At 39.9% G+C, this 21,345-nt stretch overlaps 1 protein-coding gene across 1 annotated transcript in view; it reads left to right on the top strand.

Annotated features, from left to right (window-relative positions):
- LOC127574618 (transmembrane protein 241) overlaps positions 1-21,345 on the top strand; it is a 99,623-nt gene that overhangs the window by 51,150 nt on the left and 27,128 nt on the right. Inside the window, exons 12-13 of the mRNA XM_052023767.1 lie at positions 571-640; positions 8,076-8,169. Of these exons, the coding sequence (XP_051879727.1) occupies positions 571-640; positions 8,076-8,169 (164 nt within the window). The remainder of the gene's footprint in view (positions 1-570; positions 641-8,075; positions 8,170-21,345) is intronic.

Here is a 21,345-nt window from a genome sequence, read left to right on the forward strand (position 1 = left end):
GCCCTCAAAAACAGCAGTTTTTGTTTTGCAATAGTGGGATACTTGGAGATTAGCTCGTGTGCAGGGAACCTCCAGTAAACACAGTGTGCCTGACTCTGGGAATGTTTGCTGGGATTGTATGAAAGGGGGAAGGATGATGTATTCCCTGAGCCAGAAATTTGTAAGAAATTTCTGGGGGGCTGCTAGTAGGCAAATTATATGGTTGTTGCTATTCTAGGACATCTGATGTTACACCAGACTATATGGTGAATAATCATGCTCCCTTCAAAATCAGGACCCTAATATTACCTTTCATCAATTTCAACATGGGGTTTATTCTCAGATATAAAAAAGACAAGAATATCAGCCAAAATCATAGCATTGTGTATCTTCATGGTAATAAATAATAAAAGACACTCACACTCTATATTTTGAATGATTGCTTTTGCTATATACAAAGGTAGAAATAAAAGCCTCATCCACAATGTGTGCATTGATTTAATTAAATTTTGCGACTAGTACTGTAAGTGTATTGTTAAAGATTGGATATCAGTGCACTGTTTTGCTAAAGCTTTCCTCTTTTGCTTTCAGGTGATGCATTTGATGTCTTGACATTTCCATTCCTCAACTCTTACCAATTTCATAGTGGTTGTTGTGCAAGGTAATGAAATGGTATTGTCTTCCTCAGTCAATGTTGACATATTGGTTCTTTCACAAGTAACATTACAAAATAGCTCAATAGATGTTTAAAGGTGCTATTCCATTTATAAATATGAAGACCAATGACTTAACAGCATACTGTGGATATTAGGAAAACCATTTCAGGTAATATTTTAATCGTGGCTTATCCTTTGTATATTGAAACAAACGTACACTCTATTAAAAAAATTACTCAAAATTGGACTGCACAGAAGGAACCATTTAGCCTATTTCTCTGAGGGGTATATTTAATTTTTTCCTGTATTGTAGACCTATGTGAAATATACTTTATGGTAAACATGAATAACTTCTAATTATTAAAATAAAAATCGGCAGACTTGTCAGCGCTCTGCATTTGCACTGGAGTGAATACAATAACACTCAGTTTAAGTTACCTGGAACTAAATTATAAGACCCAGGTAATGCCATTAAGCTGCCAATAAACAGGTTGTGCATCCATGTTTGACTGGATACAATGTCGTTCTTAGTTACAGTCTATTCCTGCTTTCTGAATACAAAGTGATTGGTTGGAAGGCATAGATTGGTGTTTTGTTTTATCTGCGCATGGTCCTTGTATTGATACAGCACAAAAGGCAACTATTTGCCCCTTTGTATGTGTGTCAGCTGTTTGTCATAACTATCCAATTAGTCCCACTCACTGGCCTATTCCCCTTGGCCCTGTAGTTCTTTATCCTTCCAAGGATTTATTCCACTCCCTTTTGAAATTTTCTGTAGAATCTGCTTTCAGCAGCCTGTCAGCCGGTGCATTCCAGATCAAAGCAACTGTGTATTCAAAGCATTTCCTCATATCGCTGATGGTTCTTTTTGTCAATCAAAACCATTTGTGATTATGGACGCCACTAATATTCTCTTTTCTGTCCTAAGGGGAATAACACTCGTTTTTTCAGATACCCCACGTAGCTTTTCCAACATGGTACCAATCTAGTAAATATTTTCCATACCTAGAATGTCACACTTCATATCTACTATGATGCTCAGAATTTAAAGTACAAGTTACCAAGTATTTATAAAACTTTAACATAATGTCCTTGCCTTTGAGCACTGCACAATGCTAAAGCAGTGGCGCTGCACATTTGGGAATCAACTCAGCCTGTAAAAGAGCAACATTGGGCTCATTTTTTGTGCTTTTGCATCAATAAGAAAGTTTTATTCTTGAATTTTTGACATGATTTTCATTTGCCTTGGTATAATTTTTCCAATGCAAAGCTCACCAAGTGATGCAAAAAATAGTGCTTTGCCCAAAATTCATCCTGTGCGATTTTTCAGTCCTGTTTTCTGAAAACCAAAATTTTTATTTACACATTGAATAACCAAGTTTTATTCTTTTCCCTGATTTCATCATGTTTAAAAAGCCAGTGCTGAAGCTCTTTCATTGCCCTTGTTGAAATCTGTGACTAAACATGACCGTGATCACAGACGCATTCATGCTTGTGCACTGTTTTGCCCTTTAAGGTTAAGCTCACAGTGACTCAGCTTCCTATCCAGGCTGCTGCTGCTTATTTTAGCTACGTCTCACTGTTTGCTGCTTACTGCTGCACTGGGTGGTCCCCAAAACTGCATGTTCAAGGAAAGAAGAGGTCATCTACTTTTCTTTCAGTCCATAGGGGTGGGCAGAGCAGACATGGGTACTTGACTATCCTCTGACTCCATTAAAGCATTTTCCCAACTCCTGTTCCATAATTGCAGAATCCATTCATTAAGTAGAAATACTTCCCTATAGCTAGAAGACCGCTGCATGTATTGTCTTTTTGAGAGCTGACTGCAGAGATCACACTGAGTCTAAATGCTGGCAACTGTGAGAACAATATAGTAACAAGCTGCAGATGAGACACTTCCTGTTTTGTAGGGACACACTACAATGATTATTTATATACTTTGGAAGGGACACCCTTAATCTTTATGGGACTAGCACAGACCAAGTCAGAGTGAAGCTAATGCCGATTTAATCTCATTAATAGGTAATAAAGCATTTCTGAGGCTTTAATCTTTATTTATAAACCAAAGCACTCTGAGTGTACCATCAAAGATTTGTACATCTTATCACCTTTTTTTCTCTCTCATTAATCTTTTTACACAGGTATTAAATTTTGTCTGCCAATTTCACCAGTTTACATCCTCCTGAAGTCAATTATTATATCCCTCAATACTATACTTCTGAGTTCTGTGTCATCTGCAAACTTTAAAGTTATACTGTCCATGACCAGGACATTATTAATCAAAACAAGATATTTTTATTAGTCACATGTACGTTGAAACACACAGTGAAATGTATCTTTTGCATAGAGTGTTCTGGGGGGAAGCCCGCAAGTGTCACCACACTTCCGGCGCCAACATAGCATGCCCACAACTTCCTAACCTGTACGTCTTTGGAATATGGGAGGAAACCGGAGCACCCGGAGGAAACCCACGCAGACACAGGGAGAACATACAAACTCCTTATAGACAGCAGCTGGAATTGAACCCAGATCGCTGACGCTGTAATTGTGTTACGCTAACCGCTGCACTACTGTGCAAAAAGCACTAATCCTGATAGTGAACCCAATTATACATCTCTGGCTTCTCTCCTGTCTGTAAAGAGCATTACCGTCTGGGCCAGATCTGTATTTCTGCTGTCTTTGTCATTTTAATCCCATGGGCTTTAGTTTTGGTTGCAAGTCTATTACATGGCACTTTAAGAGATGTCTTTTGAAAGAGCAACCCTATATAAACTGTTGCTTTATGATAGGGCAGGCACGGTAGTGTAGTGGTTAGCGTAACGCTATTACAGCACCAGCGACCGGGATTCAATTCCATCCGCTGTCTGTAAGGAGTTTGTACGTTCTCTCCGTGTCTGCGTGGGTTTCCTCTGGGTGCTCTGGTTTCCTCCCACATTCCAAAGACGTATGGGTTAGGAAGTTGTGGGCATGCTATGTTGGCGCCGGAAGCGTGCTGACACTTGCGGGCTACACCCCAGAACACTACACAAAAAGATGCATTTCACTGTGTTTTGATGTACATGTGACTAATAAAGATATCTTAAAATCTTAATCTTATTGTGTGACCTATCTGCTTTCTACTGTTAACTGCTGTGGGAAGGAGAAATCATACTGGTGGGTAAAGAGAAGAACAATCCTTCACATTTATGTAATTTGCTATGTTGGCGCCTTTAAGGTGTAAAACCTATCAAGGACTTTTATAGAGAACGGGAGTAGTCACTAGGCCATGGAAAGGAGTGCAGAGAGAAGTAAATAAACATTAGCTTGAGGAGAAAAAAAGGTTTTGATAGGATTTTAAAGATGGAGAGTTTAAGAAATTCTGGAGAGTAGGTTCCAGTTCAGATGGAAACTCCAGCCAAAGGTATGGTAAATGTATCTTTGGATAAGGACATCTCTCAGAAATGGTCTGCTTCTTTGCACACTGAAATGGTGGTTTGATCCAAGGCATTATTCAGTAATGGTCTACACCTGCAGTTCTCCACATTGTTGAATTTTATGTCTTTGGACCTCAGTCTAGACACTTACTAATTGAGAACCAGACATTTCCCCACAGGAAAACAAAAACCAAAATACTTGCTGTTCAATTGCTGGGCTGGTCCTGCTTCTTAATAGCCTTCCAATACTGAGCAAAAGCTTATGTTTATAGGGTACTTTTCATAATGTGTGATACTTCCCATATGGTCAGTTAAGCAGTAGTAGAAGGCTTGGGAAAGAAGATCAAAATATTTTTTCAGTGAGGTGTTTAAAGGTACCAAAAACAGAACTGTGTATGGTGTAGCACCATTCCTCAAGACAAATCATGGTTAATGCTCAATTAAACTATGATGTTTTCATGACGTCAGTAGAATTTAAGTAAAATGGTCGGACCGAAATTCTTTCGTGTGTATGCTTTTGTTTTTGGAATTCACTGAGCTTATTATATAGAAAGATTCCAGTAAAGAATTGGAAATTTCATCACTATTCTGAGAATGACCAGTAGTGTTCCGCAGGGATCTGTTCTGGGACCCCTGCTCTTTGTAATTTTTATAAATGACTTGGATGAGGATGTGGTAGGGTGGGTTAGTAAATTTGCAAATGACAAAGGTTAATGGTGTTGTGGATAGTGTAGAAGGTTGCTGTAGGTTACAACAGGACATTGATAGGATGCAGAGCTGGGCTGAGAAATGGCAGATGGAGTTCAACCCAGAAAAGTGTGAAGTGATACACTTTGGAAGGTCCAATTTGAAGGCAGAATGCAAGGTTAATGGCAGGACTCTTAGTTGCACTGCACTTTCTCTGTAGTTGTGACACTCTACTCTGTACTGTTGTTGTTTTTACCTGTACTACATCAATGCACTCTGTACTAACTCAATGTAACTGCACTGTGTAATGAATTGACCTGTACGATTGGTTTGTAAGACAAGCTTTTCACTGTACCTCGGTACAAGTGACAATAATAAACCAATACCAATAGTGTGGAGGGACAAAGAAATCATGGGGTCCACATCCATAGATCCCTCAAGGTTGCTGCACAGGTTGATGGGGTTGTTAAGAAGGCATATGGTGTGTTAGCCTTCATTAGTTGGGGTATTTAGTTCAAGAGCCGCGAGGTAATGTTGCAGCTCTATAAAACTCTGGTCAGACCACACTTGGAGTATTGTGTTCAGTTCTGATCACCTCATTATAGGAAGGATGTGGAAGCTTTAGAGAGGGTGCAGAGGAGACTTACCAGGATGCTGCCGGGATTGGAGAGCATGTCTTATGAGGATAGGTTGAGTGGGCTAGGGCTTTTCTCTTTGGAGAGAAGGAGGATGAGGGGTGACTTGATAGAGGTGTACAAGATGATAAGAGGCATAGATCGAGTGGACAGTCAGAGACTTTTTCCCAGGGTGAAAATGGCTAACAGGAGGGTGCATTATTTTAAGGTGATTGGAGGAAGATATAAGGGGGATGTCAGGGGTAAGTTTTTTTACACAGAGTGGTGGGTGCATGGAAAACAGAGCTGGTGGAGGCAGATACATTAGGGACATTTAAGAGACTCTTAGACTCATGAATGATAGAGAAATTGGGAGCTATGTGGGAGGGAAGAGTTAGATAGATCTTAGAGCAGGATAAAATGTCAGCACAACATCGTGGGCCGAAGGGCCTGTACTGTGCTGTAATGTTCTATTAATTCACTTTAAGGATTTCCAAATAAAGTTTGGCTGCAGAATTAAATGTCTAATTCTGTAGAGGGATGACTTCCAGTGTTTTGATATGTACTTTATATTCGCAATACTTATCACTTCTGCAGCTGCTTAGAGTGAGATTGATCATTTACTTAGACAATTTTTTTCTGGAGACAGTGTGTTTCTGCTTGTGAAAGGCAGATAATTATCACTGTCTTTTCAACTTTCTAACTTGCCTTAGAATTGTGGCAATTTACATTGAAGAATTCATAACTAGGTTGAAATAATTTATTGTTAACTATACATATCTGTACCTAGTATGTTAGGCAGGTATTTAGGAGCAACATATTTATTCCAAGTAGTATTTGCTCTCTATTAGCTCAGCTTCAAATTCTCAACCATACTTTGGATAGGAAAAGCAGAGCAAGTACTTTCATCTTTCCATTCTGGAGTAGATTCAAACCTGGGTCTCCAAGGCAAGACCATCAATTCTTGAGTGTGAGATGTTCAGTCACAAATAAAGATCTGAGAGATGACCTTGTCTTAGAAATTAATTTGTGTGTACTTTTTTAATACATAATGAAATTGAATTGTTCTGTAAACATAAGTACCACCTTTTGGCATGCGTAGTAGAAATGGAAACTTTGAATCACGTGATCCATTGTGTGTAACATTCTTATACACCAAGGACATTGGATATGGAGGTTAGGACAAACGGACAAAAATCTTTCCCTCATTTTCAATGGAACAAACTGGCATGGGTCTCTGCTCCCCACATCTGGCATGGGTCTCTGTGCGCCACAACTAGAATGCGTGATTTACGTAAAGGTGAATTTGTAGGTCCTTGTGTTACAGTTATAAGCATGACAAAGCATAGAAAACTGTATGTGTCGTGTCGATTATAGGTCACCTCCCAATCTTTCTCATGTTCACAATCCATGTTCATTGCCCTACAGGCACAATCACAAACCCTTGACTGAACTGCTCCAATTGATTGCTGCAATTCTGTGAGCACTGTTAAACTGCAATCACAAATGGTGTTTAATAGTGTTCACAGAATTACCTGATCTTTATATTCATGTGATTCTCCCACTAGGAGATTTCAATTCCATCTAAGACATTGGAAGTCATTTTTTGAAAGTAGCTTATACCGAACTGACAAAGAACAAATACTTGTTGAAGCATGTATTCAGCTTTTGGATTCCAAACTGCCTGTCTCATTAGGTTATGAATGCATGGTGCTGCAGAACCTAAGGAAAGGGAGGGAATAGATGGCAGGTGAAAACATTTATATTCAGTCTAGTTCCATAGAAATCATCATTGCTGAGGAATAGAATCATGAGACTATTTAAATTGGAGAGGGAAAATAAACAGGAGTGGTGATTTGTATTTCAAATACTATTTGATATACTATTGAGAAATAATGATGGGGCAGTGCCAGTTTTTCTTCCTGATCATTACTTCCTGTTTTGAAGGCAGCTAGGTTTTGCTGAAATGAAGTATTCTTCACAAATGTCTTCTGACTTGCATACTTTGGTGGGTTTCTCCCCTATTCATTGTACTCGTGAAGAAAATTTATTTCATCATTTTTGCTAGTCACAAACCTTTTTATTGATGATTTTTAAAATGTTGATCTCCAGTCCACTCCTCTAGCGTTATTACAAAAAATGAAATTGATCCCTTTTCTATATTAGAGTTTTCTTTAATGGATAGTCAAAATCATCACACACTACTTTTGCCAGAGTCCAAATGTAACCATATTCTACAAACACAAATTCTTCAATTACCATTTTTACTTAATGAGAACATTAAGTGGGTAAACTGGAGTCTGGAAGAACTTTAGATCTGGGGAAAATAATGTCCCGTAGAAATGTTGAATATTTAGAGTGGGAAGTTGCAGTTCTCAAGTATTTCGGAGATAGTGAACGGAACCTGGGATTGGTGCACAATCAGCTAATGAAGGTAACAAACCCCTCTGTTTTACTCATTACAGCTAAAAGCACAGAGCCTCCGTGAGCAAATTAGGTGCAATAAGCTGTATTGTTCATGTCCTAAGGTTCAATATTTAGGTCTCACATGGGGCCCCAAAAAGTTTCCTCAATACTTAGTTTTTGGTTGAGGTTAATATTTTAAAGTTCTGTGTTTCTTTTGCCATCACGTTTTGCATAATAACAAACTGATATGGTGCTGTAACCAGTGCTTCATGTAAAGAGAGGATTTCTATTGCAGTAAGTAGTACTTTTCCTTTCTACAGTGGAATTCTGGGAGTGTCTCTACAATTGGTCTCTGTAAAGTTGAAGAACTGTGTGTCCTCAGTACGGTATGGTGCATGGATACTGGTAACAAAGGTATGGAAATTGAACTTTACTTTTGGTTGTTGTTTAGCATAAAGTTAATCAATGTTTGAATTTGCTAGCCATTAGATGTACACAACTGTTCTATCCTCTCAGATCTGATATCCCACAAATTGAACACCCATTCATTCTAATGTAATAATTCATCAGATGCCATACCACACTCTTTCAAAGGAAGTTTCCTTTCCTGAAATGGTGCCATGGCAACATTTCTGGGATTGGGCAAGTACATCATCTGCCCTGCTACACTCCTGAAGCAAAAGGTGAGTGAGCGAAGCCCAGAGGAAATGAGCTGCAAATGCAAATGGTTTGGGGACTTAGATGTTATATTACTTTGCCAGAATAAAACCTTAATTATAAGCCTTAATTGTGGTAAATGCTCACAGTCTTGCAATATAATGAAAATTAAATTAATCATTATGCAAATTCTTCCACCTAGCCCACAAGGATGTATAATCCAGCCCTTGGGTTACTAATAGTGTACTAGTTTGGGAATCTGTAAAGTACATGGATGGCATTCTTTTAATTCTGATTAATCCTGGGTACCTATTCAATTTCAGTACAGCATTCAATGACATACACCATGAAGTATGTTAGAATCTGTGATATAATGTGCATAGGAAACATTCATGCTGCAGTAGGCAAAGAATGTTGAAGCATTCTGCCTTTGTGATACTTAAGAGGAATTCCAAATTTCATTAATTAGTTTGAACCCAAATCTTGATTTCTTTACTTCACTGGTTCCTAATCATTCCTCTAATGGGAACAGTCTCCACTTACCTGATCTGAACCCAGCAAGCTTTTGTGCACCTCTGTGCAAACTCCTGTCAGCCTTCTCTGTTCCAAGGAAAACAACACCTGCTTCTCCACCCTATCCTTCTTTCTGAATTCTCTCATCTTGGAACCAGCAATTTGAGAGGAGTCTGTAAAGAATCTTTTATGTTAAAGATATTATATAAATGTTACACAATCTTGGGGAAAAATATATACATAACCTAGCAAAAGGCTAATAAGCCACAGATGACTTCTAAGGTTTTGAAAAGAAATGATGTGGCAGCCCATCACTTTGCAAATCCCTTTCCAGACTCCATTCATAGTGACATTGATGCATTTCTATTAATTAGCTATCTTTTGGCCAGTGTCCTGGAATTTCTGGCCTAATGCAGTTGTGGGAGTGCATTTGCCAAAGAGAATCCAGTGTTTTAAAGAGATGACCCATCTTCACCTTCTCAGGGCAACCACAGATGGTCAGTAAGTGCTCTAAACAGTTTTAAAAAATCAAAGGGACTGAAGTTTGACAAGACAGCTGCTTTAAACTATTTTTTTCAACTTTTCTCTATTTTGCACAGCATTTTATATAACTTTTTACTTTTTTGACATTTAAGAAGAAATGCTGCAATATCTGAGTTCCTACATGTTCTTTTATTAATCAATTGTATTGCTCTGCTTTCATATTAATGAAGAAAGTTGTCTCTTTTTAACCTGTGGGCATTGGCATGCAGAGGTCATGTGATATTTTTTGTGAGTGTTGTCAAGTTAAAGTTCTGACTTCTGTGAACTGCAGCAAGCTATTTTCTGTCACTGATCTTCATGGCTGGTGTTGTTGCCTTCCTGTAGATTATGATCTTACCATCGGTACATTTTAGAGTAGATTTCAGTTTTTTTTATAAACAGTTAATCAGTAACTTATGGCATGTGAAATAGCCTCACATTTACTTAATTTTTATTCACACTTCACTTGGGTGGGAGAAGCTGTGAAGAGCTTTGGAAACATGGTAAAATTAATCATCCAATTTCTGTAGACAGTGAAATCTGTCCAAGCTCATTACCCATTGAATGATCATTTACCGATAATGAACAAAATCTGCTTTCCAAAGCTACAACTTGTATTTTATACCATTAGCATCATCACTTGTGCTCTGTACAATCTGATTATGTCTATGACTCATGTGATGGTTCCTTGTTGCTGGAAGAATATTGGCTTAGTTATAACAATAAATGTGACATGCAATTAAGGTAATTTTTAGATGGATTAACAACAAATTGAGAAGAATTTTTTTTTCACCAAACAATGTTATGAGTCTAGAGCTCCCTGCCTGAAAGGTGGAAGTAAGAATCCTCAGCACATTTAAAAATAATGGTTGAATGACTATTTGATTTTCTGTAATCCACAGTCCTACCAAATAATAGCTGTGAAGTGGGATTAGGCTGGACCTATTTTTGGCCAGCTCATCAGTATGGTTGAATAGCCTCCTATATCATAAATTTCCATGATTACAAATTTCCTCTTTATTATATGAAAGCCCTGTGATGACAATTAGTCCTAATCAACATTATCTTTAAAGGACCTGAGGGCAACTTGAAACCTAATTTATCTATTCACAGCAAAAACTCCATGTGCCTATTGACCTTTCAAAGGATAGAAAATTGCAAGCAGCATTGTCCAGTCAAACACTGGTGATAAGCAGGTTCTCCACTGCTGATGTGTACTTTAGCACACTAGGCTACTGAGTAGTCATTGATAATCAGCTAGTTAGTTAACAGCCACTTCTGTGGTGCACAGAAATGTTAGTGCTTTAAACTTGTATTTTGTTTTTCAGTACTGTCAATGGAAAGCTGACATTCTGAAAGGAGCTTTGGTTTTGCGTAATTTATCCTTAAGGCAGACATATTGCTTTTGGGTGCTAACATTGGGGTGAGAGGAAGAAGAAGTTCAGATTTAAGGAGCAAAGAAACAAACTGCTGGAAGAATTCAGTGGGTCAAGCAACATCTGTGGTGGCAAAGGAGTGGTCAACGTTTCAGGTCAAGGCTTAGCATCAGGACTCAGTTCATTCAGTACTAAGTCAGAATTTAAGGTGATTGGCAAATGAACCAGAGAGGAAAAAAACCAGAAAAAAGGGTTAAGATGATCTGGAAAACACTGCCTGAACGATGGTAGAAGCAGATTCTCAAACATTTTTGAAATCATATTAGGTGAATACTTGAAAGAAGCTCAACATTGATGAGTAATGGGAAAAGATTGGATAACTCTTCAAAAGAGTTGGCAAAGTGTGAATGCTTCCCCCCCCCCCCCCCCCCAACTACCCACCTATAATTCAGTGAAAGAATATCAGAAGATAAATATCAGTTACTTGCAAAGCAACTGTGTTTAAATTGGGAAAAGTGGCCCCTAGGTTAGTCAAGCAGTAGCCTGACATGGTCATACTCAAAATATTGTACCTGATGGAAAATGTGCCAGACTCCTCCATCGTAACCTCAGTGTATGCCTTGTCCCACGGTAGGTACAGTAGTGTACCAGTGGGAAGGTGTAGCTGGGAGTGTCCTCAGCATTAACTCCACACCCCATGAAGTCTCGTGGCATTAGGTCAGTCAGCTTGATAGCTAACTACCTTTGTTCCTCAGCTGATGAATCAGTGCTTCTCCACTGCTTCAACACTTTAGGGGAAAAAAATTGAAAGCAGCAAGGGTACTGATTGAACTTTGAGTGAGGGACTTTAAATGTTGGATGAGTTCTGAAATGCAGAGCAGACTAAGCAAGCCAACATAAGGGATCTATCTCATCCTCATCAGTCTGTGGGTTGGTGCATGAAGGAATGGTAGAAATGATCACTGCATAATCCTTGTGGAGGCAAAGGCCTGTCTTCACATTGAGGACACCCTCCCACCATGTTGTTCAGCATATCCAACATGCTGATTAGACCTGCCAGTTCAAAACTGGGAATTCACAAAATGTTGAGTCCCATCAGCAACAGCTGAAATGTGTGCTATCACATCCTTAAATTTGCGACCCAGCATATTCCTCTCTCTATAGACACAGTCAAACAAAGGGATCCACATTCATGTACATCCTAAATGTTAATGTTCCTGCCTCAATCACTTTTCTCTGGCAGCTCATTCCATATACTGTCTACCCTCTGTATTAAAAAGATGCCTCTCAGGTTCCTATTAAATCTCTCCCCTTTCACCTTAAAACCGTGCCCTCTAGTTCCTGATTCCCCAATCCTGGAAAAAAGACTGCATATTGACCCTATCTATGCCCCAAATGATTTTCAAAGCTCTATAAGGTCACCCCTCATTCTCCTACGCTCCAGTGGAAAAAGTCCCAGCCTACTCAACCTCTCTCCATAACTCAGTCCCTCAAGTTCCGGCAACGTCCACGTAAATCTCTTCTGCACTCTTTCCAGCTTAATGACATCTTTCCTATAGCAGGGTGACCAAACTGAACACAATGTTCCCAATGTGGCCTCACCAACGTCCTGTGCAACTGCAACATCAGGTATGGTTTTGACAGTGAGAAGTTTACCACTTGGTTCCCATGTTCTCCAATTTTACTTGCGCTTCTTAATCTGCAAACAGCCATTTAGATTCTGGAGAAATTGATGGGGTGGATTCCAACAGTCTAGCACCAGCAGCATCGTCTCAGGTCAAATAGTTGATTGATTGTTTAGAACTAAAATAAGATTTTATTTCCACTTAAGAAGTCTGGAATGATTGGAATTTCCAACCACAAAATCAATGAATGCTCAATCATTATTTCTAGATCTAAGGAAATCCAGGGATATGGGGACAGAGTGCGAATGCAGATTTTAAATAGGGAGTCAGCAGTGATCTTATTAAATAATGGAATTGGCTCAAGGGCTGTGTGGCTTACTGCTGCTCTCAGTTACTATTTTGCCTGTCAAATACCCTCAGAATCTTCATGTTTCAATGATATCACCATGCATTCTTCCAAGCTCTGCTGAGTATGGGACACTATTATTCTCTTCTCACAGGATAAGCCCCTCTTTCCAGGAATCAATCTGCTGAACGTGAACTGCTTCCATAGCAAGGAAAGCCAGGGCAGGGAATCATGCTCATGATCTAGTGCTCACAATAGTGGGTTACAGGGAAATAATTCATAGGCCTTTGTATATTCAAATTCCATGTCTAGCATACACTTTTTGCAAATGTTAAATTCACTTTCAGACATACTTCTGGATCGTGTGAACTGGTTCAAAGTAAAATAGCAGTAAATCAGAGGGAACATCTGAGTTAAAGAGGCTCCAATAAATGACAAGAATGTAACTTCTAACTTAATATTTCTCTTTATTTATCCATAAATCTCTAATTTCCATTAAGAAAGTAGTGGCAAGCTTCCTCCTTGAACTGGTGCAGTCTGGTTATGAGAATGCTAATAATATAACATAAATGGTATGTCTGATGCACATTTCCTACAGATAACAATGTCACGCTCAGAAAAATGTCTGCTAAGAAGTGGAAGTAGTTACTTGAAATATGTAAAGGCTTCAGCAAAACACAACTTGTATTCATATATTTATGATGTTATAATGACAGAATGGCTATAACCCATGGCTGACCTTAACAATTATATACTTAAAATGAAAGCCAGGGTTCTGACCTGTTAACTAAAAAGCAATGACCTCACCCAGGATTTATGGCTGTAAAAAGACAAAGCTTCACCCAAGTTGCAGAATAACATGTTGTGCATTGCATAGCAATGCTCCATTCCTTCAAGCATTGCCTAAACCTATTTATTACACTATAAGCAAACCATGAGTCACTAATACTGCACTAAAGAAATGCATCGCACACTGTCTATGAGACTGTAGATATCAATTTTCTCATAGGGAAACATGAGTTCCACTTGATTCTGAATGACTCAATTATTATATTGGTATTGGTTTATTATTGTCACTTGTACCGAGGTACAGTGAAAAGCTTGTCCTACAAACCGGTCGTACAGGTCAATTCATTACACGGTGCAGTTACATTGAGTTAGTACAGAATGCATTGATGTAGTACAGGTAAAAACAATAACAGTACAGAGTAAAGTGTCACAGCTACAGAGAAAGTGCAGTGCAATAAGGTGCAAGGTCACAACAAGGTAGATCGTGAGGTCATGGTCCATCTCATTGTTCAATAGTCTTATCACAGTGGGGTAGAAGCTGTCCTTAAGTCTGGTGGTACATGCCCTCAGGCTCCTGTATCTTGTACCCAATGGAAGAGGAGAGAAGAGAGAATGACCTGGGTGGGTGGGGTCTTTGATTATGCTGGCTGCTACACCAAGACAACGAGAGGTAAAGACAGTCTAAGGAGGGGAGGCTGGTGTCCGTGATGCACTGGGCTGTGTCCACAACTCTCTGCAGTTTCTTGCGGTCCTGGGCAGAGCAGTTGCCGTACCAAGCCGTGATACATCCAGATAAGATGCTTTCTATGGTGCATCAGTAAAAGTTGGTGAGAGTTAAAGGGGACAAACCAAATTTCTTTAGCCTCCTGAGGAAGAAGAGGCACTGGTGAGCTTTCTTGGCCATGGCATTTACGTGATTTGACCAGGACAGGCTGTTGGTGATGTTCACTCCCAGGAACTTGAAGCTCTCAACCCTCTCAACCTCAGCACCATTGATGTAGACGGGTGCATGTACACCACCCCCTTTCCTGAAGTCAATGACCAGCTCTTTAGCTTTGTTGACATTGAGGGAAAGGTGGTTGTCATGACACCATTCCACTAAGCTCTCTATCTCCTTCCTGTACTCCAACTCATCGCTGTTTGAGATACGACCTACAATGGTGGTATCATCTGCAAACTTGTAGGTGGAGTTAGAGCAGAATCTGGCCACACAGCCGTGAGTGTATAGGGAGTAGAGTAGAGGGCTGAGGACGCAGCCTTGTGGGGCACCAGTGTTGAGAATAATCGTGCCGGAGGTATTGCTGCCTATCCTCACTGATTGTGGTCTGTTTGTTAGAAAGTCAAGGATCCAGTTACAGAGGGAGGTGTTGACTCCTAGGTCTCGGACTTTGGTGACAAATTTGGTATATTGGTAATGGAACAATAACTTAATGGGAAGAAAACATATTAAAAAAGGGGAAAATAAGAACTATAATCATGGCTTAATGTATGAGAAGAATCAAAAACAATAATAACTAAATAGCTACTAAAAGTATACTGTCAAGAAATAAAATAATAACTATAGAAATCACTCAATTTTTTTGAAAATCTTTACCTTTTTTTGATTATGAAGGCAATTAATAAGAAACTAGTAAGAAGTGGGGTAAGACCTATCAGGGTCAAAGATTTAAAGGCACAGGGCAATGCTGGATAAAGTAAATGAAAACTTTATATCGGGTTTTTACTATGAAGAACTGTACTGATAAACTGTTGGTAGTTTATCAATAAATACCCAGGATAGAGAGAGTACAGGTAATAGATGGGGTGAAAAATGATAGGATGGGCTGGAAAAGGTGGCTATGGTTATACTGGACAAGTCATCTGGTCCAGATTTTCCTACACTGAGCATTTCTGGAGTACTTAACCATATAGACATCAGAGAGTACCTTAATTCTGTGAAGGGTCATTGCCCTGAAACATTAACTCTGTTTTTATTTTTGGAACAATGTAATTCAGATTTATCACCATGTTAGTAAGTTTGAGTCAGTAAATGAGTTTCAGATTTTTCTTAAAAAAAAGGACCCAAATACATTCAGACAGCATATGTTTCTTCAGTAGAATGGTTGCTAAAAATGCATTAATAGGAACGATAGTTTGGCTCCTGGGTCTAAACGTCTTGTCCATTTCATACATCTGGGAAACAACTATTTAAAAATAAACACTTCTCAGCCTAAATGGCTATGTATGTACTTCCAGACTCCAACATGCTCCACCTCAGACTGGGATTGCATTCTGCAGAAGCCCACATTATGTATGTTTATCTCTTTTGAATGATGTAATGGAAAGATGATGTCATGATAAACATTACTATGAAATATTAGATTGGATGCCTTATATCTTCTATGGAGGAGGATGTTTCTGTTATGATTTCCAACAAGAATAAGGGAGATAGTTTTACAATTAACAGCAAATTACATCAACTAGAGACTATCGATAATTCAAAGGAATAGTGATAATTTAAAAAGCAAGAAATAACTTACAATAGTCATTAATGGGCAGTTTGGCTTAATCTATTTGCCCTTTAATTCTGATACTCACAAGTTGAATTTTTAGAAAGGGTTTTAAGAAAAATGCACTGTGGCAGTTCAGGAGATTATTTTTGGCTGACACTAGTGGCAAGTATTCTGAAGGGGAGATGGATCGAAATGGTGACCCATGCTATATGATTACAATGACTTCAATTATTCAATGTGATCTTGCAGCAACAATCATAAAAAAAATGCACAGGGTGATTTGATAATAGCATGTTTTTCAGCTTCATGAAATTGCAGAAGCTCTGCCTTTTATTTAAAACAAAACAAAAGAGAAGTTCCTCTTGAGTACCTTGAAGAAAATTCTGCTTTGGGAATCACAGACCTGGATCATATGTAATGTACATCAGTAATAGCAACTTCACTTATGTAGTGCTCCTAGCATTGTAAAACAACCCAATGCACTTCACAGGAGCATTATGAAACAAATTGGACCCAAGCCACGTAACTATTGTCCTATGCTAATACTTTGCAGTAATAATATAATGCAGCCTTGTCCACAGTAAGAGTAGAAATAATACATCCCCATGTAGCATGGATGTTTATTTTGCAAAATAGACTATTATTTAAGTAGACATTTTGGGTCTTAGATTACCTACTTCTGATTCTGTAAGTTTTAACAGCTGGCTATGTTTTTCTTTCCTCCTTAAAATCTAGTAAATGGAAGCTTGTGTTCTATGTGTTTAAATGTCTTGGTTCTGATTTTGGTTGTGACCATTAGTTACTATTTGGCTTGGCTACAACTGTTGGCTTGTTTTCTCTAGTGTAATAGAATTCTTGTTGATGATTTATAGATTATAGAAGTGTGTCATTAAATATTACATATATATGATATTGTTATAGATTACTGCTTTATCCCCACGTGGTGTATTGCCTATGATTCCTTATGATAAGGATACTAGTCTGTGAATCAACAAGGGGAAGGGAACAGGAGGAGTAGGTCAGAGGAAGAAGGGAATGGGGAAAAGTTAGATCAAACAGGTACAGAGGCTTTGGGGAAGGAGAAGCAGAATACAGGCTATAGAAGTAGTAAGGTAGATGGACTGAAGTGTGTTTACTTAAATGCAAGAAGTGTCAGGAATAAGGGGGATGAACTGAGGGTTTGGTTAAGTATGGGGGACTATGATATCGTGGCTGTTACTGAGACGTGGCTGACGTCAGGAGAGGAGTGGATATCGAATATTCCTGGTTTTCGGTGTTTTAAGAGGGATAGGGAAGGGGGGGAGAAGAGGAGGAGGGGTGGCGATACTGGTCAGGGACACTGTTACGGCTGTGGAAAAGATGGATGTTGTAGAAGGATCATCTCTAGAGTCCGTATGCGTGGAAGTAAGGAACAAGAAAGGAGCAGTTACTCTACTAGGAGTATTCTATAGGCCCCCCGGTAGCAGTAGAGATATAGAGGAGCAGATTGGCAGGCAGTGTTTGGAGAGAAGCAGAAATAACAGGGTTGTTATAATGGGAGACTTCAACTTCCCAAATATAGACTGGAACCTGCTTAGTGCCAAAGGTTTAGATGGGACGGAATTTGTTAAATGTGTCCAGGAGGGATTCCTGACGCAGTATGTCGACAGGCCGACTAGAGGGAATGCCATGCTAGATCTAGTTTAGGAAATGAACCGGGACAGGTGAAGGATCTATTGGTGGGGGAGCATTTGGGGGACAGTGACCATTGCTCCATAACCTTTAAAATTGTCATGGACAGGGACAGGTGCAGAGAGGACAAGAAGATATTTAATTGGGGAGGGGCGAACTATGAGGCTATAAGGAGAGAACTTGGGAGTGTAAAGTGGGATGTCCTTTTTGAAGGGAAATGTACCATGGAGATGTGGTCGATGTTCAGGGATCTTATGCAGGATGTTAGGGATAAATATGTCCCGGTGAGGCAGAGAAGGAATGGCAGGGTGAAGGAACCGTGGGTGACGAGAGAGGTGGAACGACTTGTTAGGGAGAAGAAGGTAGTGTACATGAGGTATAAGCAGCAAGGTTCAGACAGGGCCCGTGAGGAATATAGGGTAGTGAGGAAGGAACTTAAGAAAGGGCTGAGGAGAGCTAGAAGGGGACATGAAAAGGCGTTGGCTAGTAGGGTTAAGGAAAATCCCAAGGCCTTTTTCACTTACGTGAAGGGTAGGAGGATGGTTAGGGTAAAGGTAGGTCCGATTAAAGACAAAGGTGGGAGAATTTGCCTGGAGGCGGCGGAAGTGGGAGAAGTTCTCAATGAATACTTCCCTTCGGTATTCACCGAGGAGAGGGGTCTTGATGACGCGGAAGGGAGTGCTGGTAGGGGTAATGTTCTCGAGGTTGTAGATATCAAGAGAGAGGATGTGTTGAAGTTGTTAAATAATATGAAGACAGATAAATCTCCGGGGCCTGACTGGATTTTCCCCAGGCTGCTTTGAGAGGCGAGGGAGGAGATTGTTGAACCGCTGGTAAGGATCTTTGAGTCCTCGTTGTCTACGGGGATGGTGCCGGAGGATTGGAGGGTGAGGAATGTTGTCCCCTTGTTCAAAAAAGGTAGTAGGTATAGTCCAGGGATTTACAGACTGGTGAGCCTTACGTCTGTGGTGGGTAAGCTGTTAGAAAGGATTCTAAGGGATAGGATCTATGAACACCTGGAGAATCATGGACTGATTAGGGACAGCCAGCATGGCTTTGTGAAGGGAAGATCTTGCCTCACAAGCCTGATAGAGTTCTTTGAGGAGGTGACCAGGAAGATTGATGAGGGTAGTGTGGTGGATGTGGTCTATATGGATTTTAGTAAGGCGTTTGATAAGGTACCTCATGGTAGGCTTCTTCTTCAGCTCAGAGGCCAAGGGATCCAGGGAAGCTTGGCTGTGTGGATTAGGAATTGGCTTGCATGTAGAAAGCAGAGGGTTGTGGTGGAAGGAGTGCCCTCGGATTGGAGGGCAGTGACTAGTGGTGTCCCGCAGGGATCGGTTCTGGGACCTCTACTTTTTGTGATATTTATAGATGACTTAGATGAGGGGGTGGAAGGCTGGGTTAGTTAGTTTGTGGATGACACTAAGATCGGCAGTGCTGTGGAAGGACAAACTCCAGGGCAGAGTACTGGGTAAATGGCAAGGTACTTGGCAGTATAGAGGAGTAGAGGGATCTGGGGGTTCATATTCAGAGTTCAATGAAAGTCGCCCCACAGGTGGATAGAGCAGTTAAGAAGGCCTGTGGGATGTTAGCTTTCATAAATCATGGGATTGAGTTTAAGAGCCGCGAAGTGATGATGCAGCTTTACAAAACTCTAGTTAGACCACACTTAGAGTACTGTGTTCAGTTCTGGTCGCCGCATTATAGGAAGGATGTGGAGGGGTTGGAGAGGGTGCGGAGGAGATTTACCAGGATGCTGCCTGGATTAGAGTGTATGGAATATGAGGAGAGGCTTAAGGTGCTAGGGCTTTATTCACTGGAAAGGAGGAGGATGAGGGGAGACATGGTAGAGGTATATAAAATATTGAGAGGAATAGATAGACAGCCAGCGCCTCCTTCCCAGGGCAGCAATGCTCAAGACGAGAGGGCATGGCTTTAAGGTTATGGGTGGGAGGTTCAGGGGAGATGTCAGGGGGAGGTTTTTCACCCAGAGAGTGGTTGGTGCATGGAATGCACTGCCTGGGGTGGTGGTGGAGGCAGATACATTGGACAGGTTCAAGAGTTTGTTGGATAGGCATATGGAGGAATGTGAGATAGAGGGATATGCGGGAGGAAAGGGTTAGATAGTGTGAGGGTGGTTTGATGGACGGCACAACATGGTGGGCTGAAGGGCCGTGTTTTGTGCTGCTGTATGGTTCTATGGTTTTAAGATGCTTGTTTTACCACTAGAGTTTAAATCAAGGGAAAACTGATCAAATGAAAATTTTAAGTCTTCCACAATTGTATATATATTAAAAATAAGTATGGCCTGTTGTGAAGTTATGTTCTTTTTCTACAGTATGGATGCATAGCATTCTATAGCACGGTAACAGGTCCTTCAACCCACCATGACTAGACAACCTTTTTGCCCATCTACGCTAATCCCATTTGCCCACACTAGGTCTGTATCTGTCTACGGTTTGCCTATGTAAGAGCCAATCTAAATGTCTTCTAAACGTAGTGACTGTATCTGACCCCACTACCTCCTCTGGCAGCAAGTTCCAGATATCAACTGCTCCCTATGTGTAAAAAAAACTTCCCCTAAATCCCCTTTAAAACTCCTTGCTCTCACCTTAAACCTATGCTGCCTTGTTTTTGATGCCTGTGGGAAAAAGATTTTGACTATCTATCCCATCTATGCCTTCTGCCACTCACCAAGCTAATTTTGGATCCATTTAGCCAGTAGTTATTGTCGAATTGGCTTCTGGATGGGTGAGGCAAAACCTGTGGAATTATTAAAGCCCAATTTGATGCTGCAACTAGAGTCATTGAAATGTTTCTATATCAATAGCCTAGGTTAGAGCAAACAGCCATCTTTGACCATAAATAGTGAATAAAATATGCTTGTTTTATATATTAAAAAAATCCTTTGGCACTGTGAATGTTTTGTTAAGCTAATTGTAGTGCTTTTGTGTTTGAATATGTTATAGATTGATCTGGTTGAACTGACCAAGGGGATTTTCAGAATTGGGTCTTTCACTTAGGTTTAAGTAATTGTAATGTCTTCTATAGAAGAAAGCTTACTCATCAGGGAACAACATTGGCAGTGAAGTGAAAGAAATAAAAACAGAAGAGGCTGGAAGTACTCAGCTGATTTGCCGGCATCCATGGAGGCAGAAGTAAATTTAATATTTCGAGTCAAAGGGTCTTCTGAATAAGATAGATGAGGTGAATTTTTTTTCTGTCAGAGGGTCGTGAGGCTTTGGAACTCTCTTCCTCAAAGAGTGAAAGTGGAGCCTTTGAATATTTTGAAGTAGAGGTAGATGGATTCTTGATAGACATTATACTCCATTTGCCACATCTTTTCCCACTCACTGAACCTATCTATATTTCTTTATGGCCTTGCATCCTCTTAGCAATTTATAATACTTTCCTACCTATTCTTGTGTCATCAGGAAACTTAGCAAACACATACTTGGTGCCTTCATCAAGTCATTTGTATATATAAATTGTAAATAATTGAGGCCTCAGCATTGATCCCAGAGTTACACAACTTATTACAACCAACCAGAAAAAGATCCATGTCTCCAGCATAAAATGTATCTCTTTTACCTTTT

Source organism: Pristis pectinata, chromosome 9 (assembly GCF_009764475.1).
Source record: "Pristis pectinata isolate sPriPec2 chromosome 9, sPriPec2.1.pri, whole genome shotgun sequence".
Classification (NCBI taxonomy): Eukaryota; Metazoa; Chordata; class Chondrichthyes; order Rhinopristiformes; family Pristidae; genus Pristis; species Pristis pectinata.